Genomic DNA, 20,005 nt, shown 5'->3' with positions numbered 1-20,005 from the left:
AGTGCTGGTTTTGAAATAACAGCCTGTGAAAAAGAGATGTTAAATGTGTTTGCAAAGGGGGGATTTGAATTGTGCATTAACTGAATTTTAATTTGCCTTAAGCAGATGAAAAGTCGTAGTTTTGTCAAAATCTGACAGTCATAATCCCCAGCTCTGTCCAGAGAGCAAGTGATTTCCACTTAGATTTTAATTCTCTTCATTTTTGTGTTTAAAATGGAGTTTGATTCATTGTCAGCACCGTTTGTGACCATTTTGATGGTGCTCATCATGAGAGAAGCTGAATTTCCTGGCACAGATTTCCCATAGAATAATTTTTGTATGCATGTGCTATTGGTACAAAAAGATTATATCTTTGCATCCCCAGAAAGAACCTAAAACTCTTGATTTTTCCATCAGAGCATCTTAAGCAAAATGATATTCTCTGTTCCCTCCTGCATATTCTGGCCTTCAGCCAAAGCATGGCTTTATGAATTCAGAAACTTGAAGAATTAATATAATTTTGAAAGCTAAATAATATGTGGGAGGAAATGTCGGTAGTTTTGAAGCTCTTGTGTTAGAAATGTAGCTATATGAAGTAGGATTTTTTCCCCTTAAATTCCTTTGATAAATCCTAACCCTAGAGCCCAAGAGTTTTCTCTATTCAAAGGGCAATTTGTATTTCCTCTTGGTTAGAGGGCAGCTTTGAATACTGATGGCCCTGTGAAGTAAGTTAAAGTAATTTAAATTTTAAATGTCTCAGTGAGGTCCCTGCAATTTGCAAATGCTTCGGAAAGTTCCAGATCAATAGTAAATCGAGGTAGGTGTCTCCTTACGAGCCACATCGCCCTTGGGCAACATCAGGCTCTGGGCACACCATTCCTGAGCTGCATCCTTAACTGGGCTATTGTCTGTCTTAAATGGTACGTCGGGAGGAGTAATCAGATAGTTGTGTTAAATTGACTACAGTTTGAATCTTCCTCTGAACAGTGATTAAAGCCCAAGATAAAGCTGGTGGTTCAAAGTGACTCCCTGGCAAGTCACTTAAGCTTTCAGGATCAAACACTGCTAAATTCCGGGAAGACCTTAGCATGAACACTGAAGATATTTCCTGTTTCCACGTTGCAATAACTTACCACTGGGATTTGGTAGGAAAAACACAAGGTTTCTTTTAAATAATGAAACAATCGAGTATTTTATCTAATACATTGCAGTTCCTAGGTGCTGAAGGGGGGGATTCTGTGACACTGGCAACAAGATGGGAATGTAACAAGCTGTTTACTGTATTAGCTGACAAAATGCACAGCTCGGGTTATGGAAAGAATTTCTTTATGCTTTGAAATTGCTTATGGTTTCCAAAATCTGCATTCTGTAAGGAGAAGAGGCTTGTTCACTTAGGAAGCTCACACCAGTTTGGACACCTGTAAACTGAAGGGGAGTAAACCTCCCTCAACACTTGACAAGAAAGTGTAGCTGAAGGAAAAAAATCACCTCAGGAGAGCAGCGTGGCTTCTTTTGGGCCTTTCTGCCTGACAGCTTCATAGCTGGCACATGAACGCAGCTTTCCAGACAGCCAAGAACTAATAAAGTATAGTTGGTTTATATTTGTAAGAGTTGTTGAAATTATGCAAATTAACTGTTCAAACAGACCCTTTCAGGGGGAAAACCCAATTTCTGTGAATTACACTACAAGTAAATGCAGTCTGAAATGAGATACGTTGCTGACTGTATCAAAGGAGCATGAACAAGTGTTAAAAAGGTGATGGGAAAACACTTTGCCAGCATAGCTTACACTTCAGGAGACTTCCTCAGGAAATAAACTAAATATTTTCAACAAGAAGAGAGGGAAATAAGCAATGATAATATTAAACAGCTGAGTAGAGCAATGATCTCTAAATCTTGGCAAAAAAATAAGCTGTAAGTAGACCATCATACAACTCACAGCAGAGGGGGAAAAGCAACACAAAGGGAGAGCTGTAAATGAATATGGATCCAGAGAATGACAAAAAAAAAAAAAAAGAAGGTAACAGTAACTGAATTTTTAGTTGTTAGAAAAGTGTAATTAAGGAGAAAAAGAAAAAAAAAAAAACAACAAAAAAGAAGAGCAGTAATTAAAGGTGGCCTGAGCTGCTGTAGTAATTAATATGATTCTGTGCTTTTTTTTTTTGTTGCTGGAAAAGTCTTCTCCTGTGGTGTTTCAGGCAGGATAGAAGAATGAGTTGAAGTTCAGTAGAGCAGAAGGTCATATGCTGACCAAATTTAATCATGACCGTAGCTCAACTAAGCCCTTCTTTGAAACACCTCCCCCAGTGTTTTAAAATCTAGATAGTACAATCTAGATTTTAGAGGTATTTGAATCTGTCCATCAGGACTGGTACTGTAGCATCTTGAAATGACTGTGTATGTTAAGAGAAATTCATTGAGGCTTTAGGTCAAGATGCAGCTTTGTTGATTGAAGTACAGCTTGACTGGATGAGTACTCATTCATGCAGACAAGTAGAGGTGCAATCTTTCACCCCTGCTGTTTGGAGCCACTGTTCATTTAAGTGGGAAAAAGTGGGAGAAAAAAAGGGTAACTCAGGTAGGACATACATTATGTTACTTAACAAAAACCACAGCTGGGTTGTTTTCCAGAAGACACAGGCAAAAGAAAGGGGTGGGGAAAGAAAAGAAAAAAGAGAAGGTGAGTTAAAAATCAAAAAGACTTAATGAGAACCACAGTAATTTTCAGCTCTGATAATGTGATGCAAAAATAAACAAGATGCAGACCAGGCATCCACTTTGCATGGCAGTAAGATGAGGATGGACAGGATGTCCAGAAGGAAATAGTGCAATACATCAATGAGGCAGCAGCTGTATTTGACCAGCATGAAAAAGATGTAGGTGTTGATAATCCACAATTTAAAATTGAGGTAGGAGTCTTCCACTGAAACTCTGTTTCCACCTTAACAGTTGGATGTGAAAGCTGGAAATCCACCAAAGGTACAGACAGACATCTAAAAGCTTTTGAAATTAAATGCCTTGGGGAAATAGTAGGTAGTAAATGGAATGAATTTATAACAAATACTGAGATTCATCAGGGAGTTGAACAAGACTTAATCTCCTAAATTATCCAGAAATGAAGATGGAAATATCTAGGATATGTGGTAAGAATGAAGCCAGATCTGATGCCAGACTGTCTAACATGGCAGGAATGCCTTCAGGCTGACTGTAGAACATGTAAAAGGGACTGACCAAAACAGTTCCTCTGTTGGAAAGTGCTTAGAGCCAGAAACATCACAGGTGGCTTCACAAAGTGGGGGACAGTCAAGGAGAAATGGACAACAATCAGCAGGGTCCTGCATTTGTTTGATGGAACTCTTGGCAGCATAGGGAAAAAGTGTGAGTTCAGTGGCACCAAATGTTTTCCTCTAATATTTCTCATCTGCTAGGGGCTATAAATGCTTGGCAGACCTGCAGAATGATTTCAGGACTTCTATCAGCACTGCTGCAGTCCTGATGAACTGAAAGGGCATATTTTAACCCCAGAGTTGCAGCTCTCTCTGTTGCTTGCAGCTGGCAGCTGCAGTGAGCTCTGTAATTTATGTAAACTCTGCACCACCCGCAAGACTCCAAGATCAACACACAAAGTGGTTTCTGCCGGTATGAGGGAGAAAACCACCAGGTTGTCTTCCTGCATCCGGGTGGAGGAAGTCAGTGATTGTCTGCTTGCACTAATAAGAGGAGGCATGTCTGTGGGGCCTTTTCTCCAGGCAGAGTGTCTTGGCTTCTGACCCAGCCAGTGTACTACTGTTCTTAATTAGCCGTGTCTTGACTGCATTAATATCTTGGCATGCAGCTATCTGGGATTCTGGAGTCAGGCATGCAGTTCTTCAGTGTTACCCACTCTTTCTCTGTCACTGGAACCATGTCACCTGCTCTGTGGTACCAACAGCAGCCTCTGTGACCACATAAGGCTATTCCCAAAGTCCTTTTGCTCATCAGTTAAAGAAAGTTCTTTAACTGCTTAAAGACTCGTGTTGCATGTCTACTGCTAGATATTCTATGTCAAATAGTGCTTCACTGTGTGAGCATCACTTTGCAGGTGCTGGTTAGAGGCTTCTTAACCACCTGTTTCTCTTTCTCTCCTCAATTTATAACTTAAACATGGGTTAAGAATGCACCTTTTGAAAGAAGGAAAGGGCTTCATTGGTGTTCAGGCATGTACTTATAGCAGAGGAGTTGAAACAAGATGATCTTTAAAGTTCTTTCTGACCCAACCATTCTGCAATTCTTCCACTACCAGGTAGTGAGTTAAAACCCATAGTGTGTATTCTGGTTGTTCCCTTATCAAAAGCATGGTTGGCATCCTATGAACAGAGGCATCCTGTGCTTTTGTTCTGCTCAGCAGGCTCCTGCCTAGCTACCAGCTATGCCCTTGGCAGGGAGATTTCTTGGATTTTTCCCCAAGGTTGCCAGGTGTTCCCAAGTTTGCCTTAGTCGGTCTCAAATGGGTTTGGTACCTGCATTGTACCTCGTATATGTTAGCTGTGAAAGGGCAGGAGGGCTGCTTCTCCCAAAGAAAGGAGTTTAAACCAGGATTTGTTTTTTTTCCACTCACTGTTTGTTTGGAATATAGGCCTCAAGATGGGTTTGTAAAAGGCATAATCACCAAAGTGTTCAAGTACAAATGAGTGATATTTTTGTATAGTGGCTTTATTCTCTGAGTTGAATGACTTTTCCTTTAGCTTACAGTTATTATGACTGGTATCTACTTTATTACTTAAAATGGTCTTCCAGAACCACAGTAGTAAAATAAGATCTTTCAAATAATGAAAACCAGAATTTTTTTTTTCAGCCACAGTGCTGGCAGTAATGACGGAAAGTCATTGATTTCCTTTTGAAACTGTTTCTAAATTGTTTCCTTGATGTTGCCTACCTCTCTGCTGATTTCTTTCTTTAGAAGCAGCTGCTTTCACATATCTGGTTTGTTCCAGGAATATTTCTTTTGCACTTTATTTATCTGTAGTTTGTCTATCTGTCATTTGTCAGACAGGTCTGTAAAGTTTGGTCACAAGCCAGGAAAAGTCATGAAGAATTTTGTGGTAAGGTAGTCACTGAAGTAACCAGGTGTAAGGAATACCGAAACTGATATGACAAAAGGTTATTTAAAATTGATCATGCAGCTTTAGAAATACATCTTCTTGTCTGCAGCACCGTTTAACTTCTTGTCATACACTGAAGTATGCGGCCTTGAGAAGTGTTCAGAGCATGTCCTGTGGATGAATCCTAGGAAAACAAAAAGTAGGAGATGAAAAGCTGTTATAAGGCAGGTCCTGGTGGAGCTGATCTGCTGTCAGTTTTTGGCATTTGAAGCTAAGTTGTCTTTCAGAAAAACATCTCATCCCATGCTGGTAATTTAATCAGTCAAAGTACTGGTAATATAAAGGTAAAGCTTATGTATGGAAAATAATGTATTATGTGGTAGATCATTGTTGCAGTGTTCAAAAGCTTCTGAAGAGAATTGTGCTATTTTGGCAGGAGTTCAAAATTCTCGTTCCTACAAGGAACAGGTTTTGTGGTTTGTTTTTTCTCTAACATGTCATTTTGAGGTTACATGGTAACATCTGTCAGAGCTATGCTAACCTCTGTCATCCAGCTGTTATAATTGTGGTATTTTCCTTCCTTTTCCTTCTCTTTCCTCTCCTTTCTGCTTTCCCTTTCTCCCCCTTCAGGAAAAAAAAAAAAAAAGGTAAAAAAACCCAGCAATGAAAACTACCTCCTTTTATACTGAAACTTCAGGTGGAATGAAGTGGTTATAAAAGCATCTGTCAACACAGGAATGGTTTGCCAAGCCAAGTATTTGGGTTGGAAGTCATGCCTTCCCAACTGCTTGAAAACAGGAAGTATCTCTGTTAAGTGATGGATAGCTCTACTTTGCTGAGAGGAAGAAAAGGCTTTTTTTCTTTCTTTTTTTGCCTCTGGGCCAACAAATGACTTCTGCAGTTGTTCTATGTATGTAAAGAAAGACTCCCATGGAAATGTAGATATGAGTGCACACATCTGTGTGTATGTGTGTAGATAGATATATATATATGTATATATATATTTGTGTGTGTGTGTATGAATATACAAATGAAAAAAAAGTACAAAACTCAAAACCAACAATACACTTTGTACATGATTGGTCCCTGTCAGAAGCCAGCCCAGGCACATCTTATCCCAGTGATTCCTGTAAAGCTCTCAAAATCTGTCAGAAACAGCCTGCAGGATTGCAACGGCTCCTGGGTGATTAATTGCCAAAAGAGTCTGGTTCCAGGTTCCATTACATGTAATTGTTATCTTTTTCTAAAGGGGTTCTTTCATTAAACCCTCACTCCCCCCCCACCAGAAAAAAAAAAAAAAAAAAAAAGGAAAGGAAGAAAAGAGCTGACATTCCTGAGGTTTTGCACCTCTTAGACAGGAGCATGGAGGACTCTCTTATGTAAACATACACTGAAGAGGGTGTGTTATGTTGTTTATTAGCTGATGATAGATTTTTTTTTTTCCCTCTTCACTTAATTTTAACTTTACTAAAAATCATTTTATTAGAAACAGGGGAGAAAAGGCTGCAGGGAGTGGGCATCTTCCAGTGTCTTCTCCACATTAAAACCTCACTGTGAGACCCAGAAAGTGGCAAAGGACTAGATCGCTCCTGCTCCTTGCTAAAATTGCAGGAAAACAGCTGGAAATTGGGACATCCTCTGTGCCATTGTGGTAAGACTGCTCAGACTGGACATGGGGAGAGAACAAAACCTTGTGTCTGACACCCCCTTTGCAAAGGAAGTGTGTAGTTGAGTGTCCTGAAGGTACGGGCAGATTATGAAGAATAAATTGCTTTTCTGAGGCCATACTGACGAAGCAGGGGGTATTGAGAGCCTGATTCCCTGGCAGTGCCTCAGTGGGTTTGAACACACGTAATTTGGAGCTGAATTTCTGTGGTGCCAAACTGGATTTGTATCAGCATGGTTGCTTAAATTTGCACTACGTTTACTGCATTGAAAACGGGTCCTGTTTCTGACAGGTTTAGACTTTTATAGATGGAGGCCCGGGCAAAGCTTGGTTCCCAATGAGCACTGCAGTGATTTGTGCCAACTGGCCAATTTAACTGTTTGAAATATCAGATGGAGAAAAAAAAAGCTCGGAGATACTGGTTCTGCAGCTGCAGAGTATCTGCCTGTAAATGTTTCTGCCAAGAGAAGTGGTTGAAATTCAGTTTCTTGAGATATTTTAATCCTATCTGAACAAAACTACATAAAAACGTGCCCTGGTATTGTCTGCATGGGCCAAGGAGCACATTGTTCCTCACAGTTGTGTTTGCACGGTGTCATTGCAACAGAACAAGTCTCCTCAAGTCTCCTTTCTCCATGATTCCCCATGAATTGGCCATATCAATCAAATTCTGCCAGTGACAGGATGGTGATGTGCAGTGGTCAGGGCACTGCTGTTAGTCTGATTAAAAAGAAGAGAATATTTTGTGGCATCCAGCTTTGTGCAGGTTTGGAAAGTCAAGCCTGGCCTTCCTTAGAGGTTTTTGAGGCTTGATATGCTTTTGCATAAACTCTGGAAATTTTTGCTTTCTTGAAGCACTTCAAGCACTGCCTATTTGTAGTTATTGAAGTTACACTCGTATCTGTTTTAATTCACCACCCTTAGTGCACATGACTGGGTACTGTGAAACATGCAGAAGCAGGGCATGTTGTTCCAGCAGGTGATAACAGTGGTTTCAGTTGATTCAAGGCAGTTCTTTCCCCAGGTTTAATTTTGTAAGGAGGATGATTTTGCTGTTTTCCTGCACACTGTAGGGTAAACTGTTTTGCTGTAATAGCTAAGAGACTGATCTGTAGTGCTGGCTGAAGGTGTTAGTTCCTGTAGGTAGCCAGCAAAGAGAGCAGTTCCAGAGGACACATGGAATTACATGGAGAAATTTCCCTCTGTTGGTGTGACAAACTGGAAACAGGTGTGAATTAGTGCTTGAAGGGAAAAGATTAACTGAAGATGTATACCTGGAGGATAAGCAGAGGAAGTAGCTGCTACACAGGCAGGGGCATCTGATGTACAGATCATGTTCTTATTTTGGAGATGGTTCAATCTCTGTATCGCTTCATCTTGCTTTGGACTGGGATCATCTCAGCTGTCTCCCAGTTGGAGTTGGTTTGCTGTTTGCCAGTGTATCTAAGCACACGTTTGCTCCCTGCCTTTAATTTGTGCTCCTGCTGAATGCCTGAGCAGAGGGTTCCTGCTACGCTGCTGCCGCTCGGTAGCATGTTGCTGCTGAACACCTGCTGTCAAACTATCATGTCCTTTCTTGTCAACTTGCACAACGCTCCAGGTCTTGAGCAAGACTGACACCACAGAGAAGCTGTGCAGCCTAGCTTTTATAAATCTGTGTGGAAAGTGAAACCTTCACACAGGGGACTGCAGCATTTTCTAGGAGCTGGTTTCTAATAATACGTGGTAAAATTCTGTTAGCAAATGCATTCTATGAAGTAGTGGATGCACTGTAAGTTATGGAACCAAAGTGCTCCAACCTGAGAGGAGTAGCAGATGTTGTGTAATGACAGCAGAGAGTAATCTGCACAGATCTTGGGAGATGTACAAGGGTGGTGACCAGCAAAAAAAGTCATCAAAGAGGGGAACTGGTTAGAGATGTTGGCATGTGCTGACAGTGGTGACAGATGTTGGCATGGAAGGAAGAAGGTGGGGAGGTGGAAGAGTGTGAGGAAAGTGGCTCTTGGCAGGAACAAAGCAGTATTGCTTGACTCGGGAGCCTGTAATTACAAGACTCCAGCCTTGTGACACAGTGAATGAGCGTGTCACCTGGAACAGAGGAATTTGGGGTTACCTTCTGAAGCAGCTCATGCTAGATGGAGCGGGAGTAAAAACCTTGTGGGAGAATAAAATTTAGCTCTCCACTGGACTATGTTTTTTAAGTCCTTAGTGGTAATGCTCCCATGTGTCTTTTCCCTTCAGCACCTTCTGTTAATTTTGATAATTAACCCATAGTTGCAAAAAAGCCTCCAGTAATCTCTCAAACAGGATGGATGAGCTTCCTGTATTTGAAACTTTCAAAGATCCTAAAATGCCAGGCACTTCCTGATCTGTTGGGCTGGGAGCATGACCTGCTCTGGCACAGAGTGAGAACGAAAATATCAGGCACTGAGGTGAGCCTCAAAAGCATAGGGGAAGCACCTTGATGGGAGCTGCCTTCACTCCTGCCAGAGGTAAATGATGGCGTAAGAAGGCCTTAACACTTCTTACACTTGCAATGCATCTGTCCTGACATGTGGGCGAAACCATGGAAAACATCTCACAAACAGCTACTGCTTGCACAGGCTGCAGGAAGGCTGTGATGGGGTGGTGAGGCCCTGGCACGGGCTTCCCAGAGAAGCTGTGGATTCTCCATCCCTGGATGCGTTCCAAGCCAGGCTGGATGGGACTTAGAGCAATCTGATGTAGTGGAAGGTGTCCTTGCCTATGGCAGGGGGGTTAGAATTGGATGATCTTTAAGGTCCCTTTCAACCCAGGCCATTCTCTATTCTATGATTCTGTTTCTTCAAAATGACTTAGGAATGTTCAAATACTGTAATGGTGAAAGTAAAAAAAAAAAATTGCATTACCCAATAAGGTTACAAGATATAGAGCATCTCTTGTGTTGAGTCCGTGTAAGTAGGAGCCCTGACCACAGTTCATAAATAGCAATTGTAAATCTAAATTGGACAGATTGAGTTACAAAGGAACTATTCCCAGTCCTCTCATTTTCATCAGTGGTCTAATCCCAATGGACTCCAGAGGCAAAATCAAACTTTTAGTTGCATTTTCTTAGGTTTGGGAGTTTTTAAGTTGTATTTATTTTTGCTAAAGTTAGGTTACTCTCTCGCACAGTTGATGTGTGAGTTTTTGTTATAAGATGTGATTAAGAAAGCTTTTGTATCCTTTGACAAAGCTAACTAAAGGTAGATGCTTAAAAAAAAAAAAAAAAAGGGAAAGAGGAGGAAGAAAATTAGCAAAGCCCTAAGGTTAAATCTGGTCTGTTCTTAACAGGAACCACAAATGTTTTCCAGGCTTTACCTATCAATGTTTTCTTTCCTGAAATAATTGTCTTCATAATTGCGCAGAAAATACATGTTTTTGACCCAGCTATCTTTTCCAATGATATATTTTGAGGAAATACTCCATTTTAGTTACAGCAAAATTAAATGTTTCTTTCTGAAAGGGGAGCAGTTTCTCCTTAAAAAACTATAGTTTTGCTGTTGATGATACTCTGTATTACATGAGAATTATCCTACTTTCCTTGTCTTCCCCAGAGGAGCATTCTATCTGTGTACCACTCATAACCTTTCAATGCATGAGCACTTAGACCCCTTTCATAACTGTTGTGGTAACAACAACAACAAAAAATCACATAAATCTGCAGAAGAATTGCTCAGTGGTACGAAGTATTCTGGATTTGAAGTATTCTGGTTTCTACCAAAACACTAATTACTTAATTTTGTGCCCTTCCTGGTCAAGGTAAATCATGCAGCCCTCGCATCTTGACATCAGTGAGTTATGTAGCTCTTTGCACACATCAATTAATTTTGGCCCCATCAACTTCCCACCTCCTGTGTGCTGCTCACCCCAGATGGGGTTTGCATCTCCCAGTTGTGAGCAGTTCATCTCATGCTCCCGGCAGCTGCATCTGCCCAGGCCTGCAGCCCCGCTTCAACTCTTCACCCTCCCCCTCCTGCCTCTGCTCCTGCTCAGCTAAGCCACTGCCTGCTCCTGCTGAATCCTTCCTCCTCCTGCTCACCAACATGGATCCATCTTTGTGCCTTGCCAGTGGGTCACCACCTAATCCCATTGCACCCAGCCCAGGGCAGTTACCTGGCTGTCCTTATCACTCCTCCCCATTTTCAAAGTGCACATTGCAAGATTGAAGCTCCATCTTCTGGAATGGCCTGTGAAAGTCATAGTGTGCTTGGAGCAGCCATCTCCAAAGCCCTACCTTTGGTGAAGGCTGGATCACACAACATCCCACTGAGAAAAGCAGAAGCTTCTAGGTCTGTACAAAAAATGGTGTTGAGGAGAAAGGTGGTGCCAGCACCCATCCAACTTAGCCCTGCTGGTTGGCATCACCTGGGCCTTGGACTTGAAGTGCTGCAGGTGCCCAGAGCATGTGCCCCAGCAGGCTTCCCTAAGCAACCCAGAAGAGTTCACTTCTCTCCAGTGAGCAAAAATATTGAGGGATGTCTTGTTCCCTTACTGCCAGCCTCTGTATGCAGTTCTGAATTATTTTGGCCAGAAAGGAAGAGCATCTCTGTGAGAAGTGTGCAAAGTTGAAAAGCCTGGGAGGGCACTGTGATGTCCTGCAAACAGGAGAGGCCTCATCTTGCTGTTGTGTTCTGAGCAGCCAGCTGCAGAGGAGCTCTGCAGTCCACCCACAGCCCCTCACTGGGCCTTTTTCCTCCAGGAATACTGAATAGGTCAAAGCAGGCCCCTTCCTCACGCTCTCCTGCTGAATTTATCTCCTCAGGAGCATGGAGAGGGGGAGACTGGTGGCTTGCCAAGGGGCCAAGGTAATGGCAGCAGAGCCAGGAGCAGTCAGGCTGTGCCCAGGGTCTCCCAGGGTCACCATGTCAGGAGGGCTGGTGGAGACCAGCTCTCAGTTCAATCTACTTTTGTCTCCAGGGGCTGGAGGGAGTCTGGCTCTCGTCTCAAGTTGAGGTTATAGAATATTTTCTCTCCTTTTTATATGTGTTGGTATAGCCAGCGTGCACTGCTGCAACCGACTTGTGCTTTTTTTGTTCCCAGCACATCTGGTCGCCTTGGATAAGGTCCCTGGGCCTGATTGTAGCAAAAAAGTAATGATAGCATGCTTAAAACTTGGGCCTTCAACTATCAACATAAGTAAAAACACAAAGCACTGGGGACAAACTGGAGGAAACACAGATTTTAGTCACTGACCATAAAAAAGTATGTTCACTGTGTTCTGTCTGCAGTTGTGCTTTTTGTGTCTTGGAACTGAGAGCCAGGCAATGGAGTGCTTGGATTGGCACTGAGCATTTTCCCTGTCCCACCTGCACCACAACCCTGGTCATTCATCAGTGGGAAGTTAAGCTGGCTCTAGAAGGTGTTCTAATTATCTGGGTGTCCTGATGAAACCTGCCTTGGTTTGAAAGCGACACTACCGTACTCACATGAACATTTCTTGTTTCTTCTAAATAATAGAATTAGCTATGGGCATTTCCTTAAGAGCACGCAGAACACAATTGCAATTTAATTCCACTCCCTCCAAGCCTAGTCTTGAAAATGCAAATTTCTCTTTGAAGTGTGTTGGCAGAAAATGGCAACATTCTCACACAAACACACAATTTAGACACTGAATTATACAAGATATTGTCAGTGAGCTGAGTTCTTGGGTGAGTTCATCAGGAGTGGAAAACAGCATGGTCTGCTGAGCAAATACCAGTGGACAGCTTGTTTCTTGCTCTCTTCTGTAGAGGTTCAGCATTGGCCACTGCAGAGACAGGGTGCTGGGCTGGGTACTGACCTGTGGGCTTCCCAGCCTTGCTCTGTCCTTGCACAGCTCCGTGCAGCACCACAGGGCCATGCACTTTCTGCTGAGCATTTTCATGCTTTGTTTTAAAAATAACAAGATGTCTCTTAACATTCAGGATACATTTTTTCCACTCTAAAGCACCACAACAGTCTTTTTAAAGAAACTCTAGGAAGGGTGTTAACTTGATCAATGCTGTGCAGGAAGGAAAGCTCTTTCCTACTATTTTTTCAGCATGACTTTCACTGACATGATCAGGCTGGGAAAAGACTTATTGGCTGTCAGCCCAGGACAGCCATGCAATATCTCTAGTCATCTGGAACTCAAACTAGTCTACCCAAGGGAGAACCATAACATAAAAACAATTTAGGTTACACACTGAATCTTACAAACATAGTTTGGTTTCTAAAAAGTAGTTTAAATACTATTTATGTGCATTTGCTGTGCATGGGATTATTGTATTTTGCTTTTCTTTTTTCCAAGTGTCAAGAAAAGTTGGAGGGTTTTTACTTTTTTTACTGTAGATGGTTTTCAGAAATCTTGGAGATTTTTTATAAACATAGGGAAATGAGCTTCCTCCCTTCTCATAAATTTAAGAGCTTGGTTTCTCCTCTGTATTGGATATAATTGATTTATATATAGATAAAGTTCACTTTTTGACCCTGTCCAGAAAGATGTTTGAAGGGAGCTTCCAGAGGCCCAGCGGTCCCCTCCTGCACACACGGGACTTTCACCAGATCAGGGAGAGCTTGGCTTCCTCTGCTGAGCCATAAAACCACCAAGGGCACAGTTTCCACAGCCTCCCCAATAACCTGCTCTGAGGCTGTGCTTCTCTTCTAGAAATTTTTTCTTCCTATCCAGTCTGAACCCTCCATGCTGCCCTTTGTGGACATTGTCTCATCTTAGGTTTTTTGTCTCTGTTTGCTCTGCCACCCTCCCACCCCCAACATAAACTGAGTAACCCTGAACACCCAAAGTGCAAGGCCAAACACATGTGCATGGAGCTATGCATCACTTGTCTCTCTCTCTGTTGTTACCTTATTTTGCATAAAAAACCTCATCAGAGTAATCTGCTTGTCTGTAAGCATATGGAGCTCTAAGAATGTGGGATAAAGCAACATGGATCCATAATGTAAGATTCACTCCAACAAAACCCTTCTTTTCTCTGCTTGTTGGCTTGGTGGAAGATCTGAACTTGGGATGTATCCATTGCCACCTCTCCTCCTGCCAAGTCCTAACATTCCAGCACACCTTGCAACAAGTCTAGAAGTATCGTGTTAGGAAAATGCCTGTGGTTCCTCTATGATTCCTTTTTTCCGTAAACTGGTATTTTACAAGCTGAGTAGCCTTACTGTCTTTTCTTGTGCAGGTTCATGCTTTTGTTTAAACTGTTGGTTATTTGGTGGTGGTGGTGTTTTTGAGTTGTATTTTTTTTACTTCCTTGATGTGCTGTAACTTTTGCTGTGATGCTTTCATTGCAGGCCCTGCTGAGGCCAGGACGAATAGACAGAATTATCTATGTGCCACTGCCAGATGCAGCCGCTCGCAAGGAAATCTTCAGGCTTCTTTTCCAGTCCATGCCAGTCAGTGATGAAGTCTGCTTGGCCGAGCTCGTGGAGCGCACACAGAAGTACTCAGGAGCAGAGGTAAAACATCCTGGAGTCGGTGCATGAATGGTGTTTAAAGTTGAACTCAAATGTCCCTTGAACTTTCTCGGCGTGCTGGTAGGAATTATGAAAGGGAATATTTCAGATATTCCTGTGGTTTTGCAATCTGGGACTTTTTTACTTCAAGGTCCCTATCACAGGAGTGGTGCCAGGGGAGGGGTCTTTTTCAGATTGAGCCTTCATACAGTTGCAGGCAGCCTCATTAAGGATGTGCTGCCAGGACTGGAGGGAGGTGGAGGCAAGCTCTCCCAGACTTTCCAGACAGTTCCCCTACATCTCTGGGAATCTTTTGAGCGCAGGATTGTGACTGAGAGCCTCAGGAGGAGAGAGGAGAGATGGAAGTAAGAAACAATGCAGGGGAATTGCAAAGGAGTCACTTTGAAGCTTGTATTTTCCTATTCCATATAATCAAGATTTCACAGCAGCACTTATTGTTATAGCTTGTTGCTATTACTTAGCTTCTGACAGTGGATGTCAGACAATTATTTCCTGTCCTGGGCAGAAGGACAGATGCTGCTGCCTGGCAGTTATAATAAGTATCAGTATATTAGTGGTCACCATTCTGCTCCCTGAATATTATTCATGTCAGTGTCTCATGAAAGGATATGTCATTCTTTCCTCATTTTAATTAATTGAGAGTAATTATATTAATTCAAAAATTCAAAGAATGTTAATAAGGTTGCCAAGTTCAGCTCTTGAAAGGTATGAAATACCAGAATTTCCACCTTGCTGTAGCCAGCCCTAGTGTCTGCATCATCACACCATCTAATTACATAGTCACCTTCTGATTTTTCCATAGCAGAGTGGAAAACGTGGTGTGCTTGCCTTGGCTCCCCATCTCTCCGTGTGCTGTTTATAAGGGTAGGGAAATAAGCTAAACTTTTGTCTTGGGTGATTGTGGAGGATTTGTGTGATTGCTTGAAGGCCCTTCTTAAAGGACTGGTGGTACTACCAGGCCACACTTCTCCTCATTTAGCTGTCACTTAGATGCTGGTAGTCTGTAAAATGCTGTGCTGCCTACTCATAACTTCTGGCTGGTGTGGGCACTGCTACATGTGCTGTGGGGTCATTTTGGGAAGCTGTGTCACAGCAGACACCAAAGCCAAACAGCACAGGGCTATTCCTCCTCCACAGCACAGGGCAGACTGCACTCTGGGAATGAATGAATGATTGGACACCGTGTAGCGAGCAGAGCTGGTTTGTGTAGCACATCTTTCTGCCCAGAATGTGGGCTCTCACAATGGAAAAAGAGGCAATAATAAAAAGGATTTCATACTTAAGTGTTGGTCTGGAAGACTGTCACAGCTCTACTGCTTCCATGTTTTGGAGCAGTGACCTGTAACAGAGTTATGTTTATATTTGAGGGACAGTGACACAACTTAGGAAAATTTATCTGCCTCTGGCTCAGCTACAAGCCTCCAAAAACATAAATATAAACATCTCCTCTGTTGCATATGGCAACTGTCGCCTTACCAGGCAACAACTGCAGTGCTTGTATTTTAGAAATTCCAAGCATATGGGGATTTCCTTTGGATCTGGATCAGCTGAAAAGCTAGTGCTGAATTCCATTGCCCTGATAACGAGTCACAAATGTCATAGTGCTGGCTTTGTACAGAACCAAAGATAAGTTAATGGGTCATTGAGTGCAGCTACAGCTTGGTTGCAGAGAAAAAAAAAGCTGCCTGTTTCTAATATGGCACTTCTCACAAATTTTGTTCTTTTGCATCATGTGAAGTATTATAATAACTGGGATGTAAAGAATAAATACAGAAAAAGCCTCAGTCAGGGTTCCTTGGAAGAATATATAAAGTCTTGATAGTTGGCATACACAGTGGCCAGTTTCATTAAAGCCTTTTCTTCTCAGTGTCTCCAGCTTCCCAGCTTTACAAATAGTTTCCGTTGCTGAATGGCAAGTTCCCATTCCACTGTTCTAGCCTTTGTTCAGAGAAAGAAATGGAAAATGCCTGGTTTTGTGACTAGAAGATGCTGTATGAATAGGGAGCTGCGTGTAAAGATGTGTTGAATCATCCTGACATGAGCTGAATAAACAGCCAGGAAAGTGGATAGTTCAGTGTGCATCTGGCTTCCAAGTTGGCCCCTTTTCAGATCAGATGCTTGTGTATTTTTGCCTGTCATTGCTTATGACCAGTTATCTCTGTTCACCTGCTGGATGTACGTTTCTCTTAATGACTACCTTTAAAGATACATCAAGATAGCAAAATAGGGTGATTACTTCCCACTGTTTCATGTGAGGGAAGGTGGAAGGTAATTTATGAGGGTGAATTACAGTTTTCTTCTGTCATGTGTCAGTGAAGTTTAATTAAAAAAAAGACATTAGATGAGCAATATCTGTACAGTTAACTTTTAGGTCGAAGAAATCATCAGCTTTCTGGAAATACTGGAATTTGAGTGCAATCTTCATTTCCAGACCGTTCTGAAGTAGTGCTCTCCAGCAGTACTTGGGCTCTTCTTTAGGGCTACTGCATTTTATTTTGGGCCAAATTGCAGGAGGTCCAACTTTTATAAAACTGATGATTTTTTAATGGTTTTATATAATTAGAATGTCTGCGCTCTGAGGTTGTTCACAGTATGACCACAGCTTTTCCTAGAGCATTTTCACTGTTGTACTTCATGATGAGAAGTTTTATCTGTTTCATTTCCCACTGAAGTAGGGATGATTAGAGATCTGACCACAGAAGTATTTAAAATCAATGTTTTAAAGTACAAGCAGTGTGAATTCTTTGGGTCTCATTTCCTTGTTTTCATGGTGCTGCCACAGCCAGCTGTCCTTAGGAAAGATAGGCTTTCCACAAACTCAGGTGCTCCATTTTTCAGTTTGGGGTTAGACAAGCAAGGGATAAAGAGAGTGTTTCCCCACTGGAGAAATATTTTGTTCCAGAAAGTAGGTGATAAAAAGGAAAATAAACCCAGCAGAATGAGAGATGTTCTTTTAGTGTCTGAGCTGCAGTCAGATGAAGTTTTTGTTACAATTTAAAAGGCAGAGAGGGAGGTTTTAGGCAGAAACTGAAATCAAGTGTTGAATTGTTTTGAGTTTAAAGTTGGTTGGAAGTAATAAAAAAATAAATAATCTGGGTATGATGACAATATTCCTCAGACAAGCATGCTTATAAAAGTAAGATAATGGGACTGACTGCTTTTAAATTGGTGGAAAGCAGGTCATGGTGAAAGCCAAGGCTGGCATGGTTTCTGTAGTATTATCAGTTTCCATGCTTACAGGACACAAGAGTAGAGCGGGAATCTTGGAACCTGTAAATCTTTCACTGGTTCTGAATCAAAGTGGAACAGTTAATGTAAAAAATATCTTTCTCACTTTGCAATAACTCTCAATGGGAGCCCAGAAAATGAAGGGGAAGAAAAGCAAGCTGATGAACGTTTGCTCTGGCTCAAATAAGAGCAGATGTGATGCCAAAGCGATCTGTACAGCAGCAAACCAGCTGAAATTAACTCAAGTCTTTGACTCTTAAAATATGTATTCCAAAACATGCTTGTTCTTGTTTGCCAGATATTGACATATTTAAACTAGTAACTTTAATTAAAAGCACCCCCAAACAACCAAACCTCTCCAAAATCCTCTGTTTCGTGCAGAGGAAGCTACTAAATACAAAAGGGATGAGGATGTGTTCCACCATTGGTGCACAGGAGGGTGAAGACCCTTTTAAGAGACTGGGGAAAGATTTGACTGTTTAGTAAAGAACATCTACACTAAAGGAGAGAGAGGGTTTAGATATAGGGAAAAAAATGGACATTCAAAATATATGGATGTTTTATCTTCTTTACATCTAGCTTTACATGAAGAAAAAGATCTTCCAGACTTAAGGGAAAGGCTTTCTGCTTAACATTATTAAAGGCCAGTAGGTTCAATCCTATATAGTAGCCTGAACAATGAAATGTGATTTTCAAGGTGAGGAATGCCATCAAATTGAAATGTAGCAAGATTAAGGCCTCAGATGAACCTCTGATGTTTCTCTTGGACTGGTGCAGAGGATCTGTTAATTTATATCACTCATTGAAAAGTGAACATTTTTGTGTGGGTGGATGAGGAAAAGTCTCAGCCTTCATCCAATATGAGTAGCATGGGATCACCTCCTTCCTACACACATTTATCAGTGCTAAGGATGTGTTTGGCACAGGTGTCTGGAAGGTGAGGAAATACCTGGCATTGGGAATGTTTTCCAAATGTTAGTGTTTGGGATAAACGAGATGAATCACCGGAAAGGAAATAAGTAACTACACAGGACTTCCCATGGGATTTTGCCTGCTGTTGGTCTTGCAGGAGTCTCCTACGTGCAGAATGTGCTTGGGCACACTGGGAATGAGGGCATTGTGAGCGCCTGGGGATGTCTGGGAATGGCACTGGCGTGGCAGTGCTGAAAGCAAGACTTGGGGGCATTACTCTGCTTCTCCCTGCTCTTTTCACACACTTAGGAAAGATCTGGTTCCTGTCACCCATTTTTCAGAGGTGTTGCCCACAGTGAGTGGATTTTCATCATGTTGTGTCTCAGTTGAGGACTGATGAAGTGCTGTGTGCTCTGACCTAGTGAGGATGTAGAGCATGGCTGGCAATCAGCACATTTATGCCAAACATAAGGTTTGGTGTAGAGGGGAGTATTGGCACTGAAATTTATGCATGGCAAGCTCATCTGGGAAAGAACATTTTCTCCTTCAGTGAGATAATGATTTGCTAATAGTTTAATCAAGCAGAGGAGATTTAATGCATCTGGCTGAAGGGACATTAGTGTTTCCGAAAGGGTCAGACCCATCAACAGCTCAGGAGGACACAGGTGAAACTGCTTCGTAAGTAACTCCAAGAACAGTGGTCCTCAGAGGAACTTGGGGAAAAAGGCCAGAGGGAATTTGAAGGAGCAGCAACCAATGCTGAGGTATGAAATTTTGCTTGCTTCTCAAACCAGATTTCTTTTTTCCCCATAAAGCCAAAAGAGCTGAGATTTTGATTCTTTAAATGCCAAAACAGTTCAGCTGCAGGAACTTTACAGCTGATTTCAATGTGTTTTTCTTCATTAACTACTTTAAAGGTATCATCCTCTAAAGGTTCTGTAAGTGAGCACTCTTGTGTTTACTTTTGCAGGGCTGTTTTTTGTTGTGTCCAGTGTCTGGAGAAAGAACATCAGTAGGAGCATCACCTGTGTCAGGAGCAAACTCCCTTCCCTTGAGCTTGCACAAACCAGCTGTAGTTTCACCAAACCAGCTGAGGCCAGGGGAGATGCATGGCTTTGCCAGCAGCACCAGCTGTGCTGTTTGCCTCCTTTCCCTGTCTTTTCCTTCCCATTTTCCCACAACTTCGCCCATGGCAGAGTAACCAGGAGCTCCCAGTTGCTGAGGGTGGCAGAGGGGTGCATGCTGTCAGCACAGCAGGGCACTGCTGAGCTGCCACTGTCACACAGGCTTATAAAAGAGGGACCTAGGCCCAGCCTCTGTCAGCCAGCTTCACTTGCCTTCTGCTCTTGCCTCTGGCTTTGCTGCTTTATTGTCCTGGGCTTGGCTGTAATTCCCAGCAGTGGAAAAACATGTTGCTCTTTAAAAGCAGATGGGAATTCATTCCTGAAGGAAAAAATATGTCTCTTTTGCCTAGTGCTATTGTTTTCTTTGAGTTTTATTTTTTGCCTGTGAGTTATTTCTAGAAACTTTTAATTTAATTTCTTTTAATCAGACAGTGGGGATTATTCTTCAATGTCTTAAAGCACACGCTCTTAGTATAGCAATGATCACAAGAGGGGGTATGTGAAGTTCAGAGTGAAAATTGCATTTACAGTGATCAGGAAGGAAT

At 42.1% G+C, this 20,005-nt stretch overlaps 1 protein-coding gene across 3 annotated transcripts in view; it reads left to right on the top strand.

The window, feature by feature from the left end:
• Positions 1–20,005, top strand: part of SPATA5 (spermatogenesis associated 5) — a 161,547-nt gene that overhangs the window by 113,653 nt on the left and 27,889 nt on the right. For all 3 annotated transcript variants that reach the window (XM_053939863.1, XM_053939862.1, XM_053939864.1), the window contains one exon: positions 14,014–14,178. In XM_053939863.1, coding sequence (XP_053795838.1) covers positions 14,014–14,178 — 165 coding nt within the window. The remainder of the gene's footprint in view (positions 1–14,013; positions 14,179–20,005) is intronic.

This window comes from Vidua chalybeata, chromosome 4, assembly GCF_026979565.1.
Source record: "Vidua chalybeata isolate OUT-0048 chromosome 4, bVidCha1 merged haplotype, whole genome shotgun sequence".
In the NCBI taxonomy this organism is placed as follows: Eukaryota; Metazoa; Chordata; class Aves; order Passeriformes; family Viduidae; genus Vidua; species Vidua chalybeata.
The sequence above is the reverse complement of the archived record's forward strand: the minus strand, read 5'-3'. Positions and strand labels throughout refer to the sequence as shown.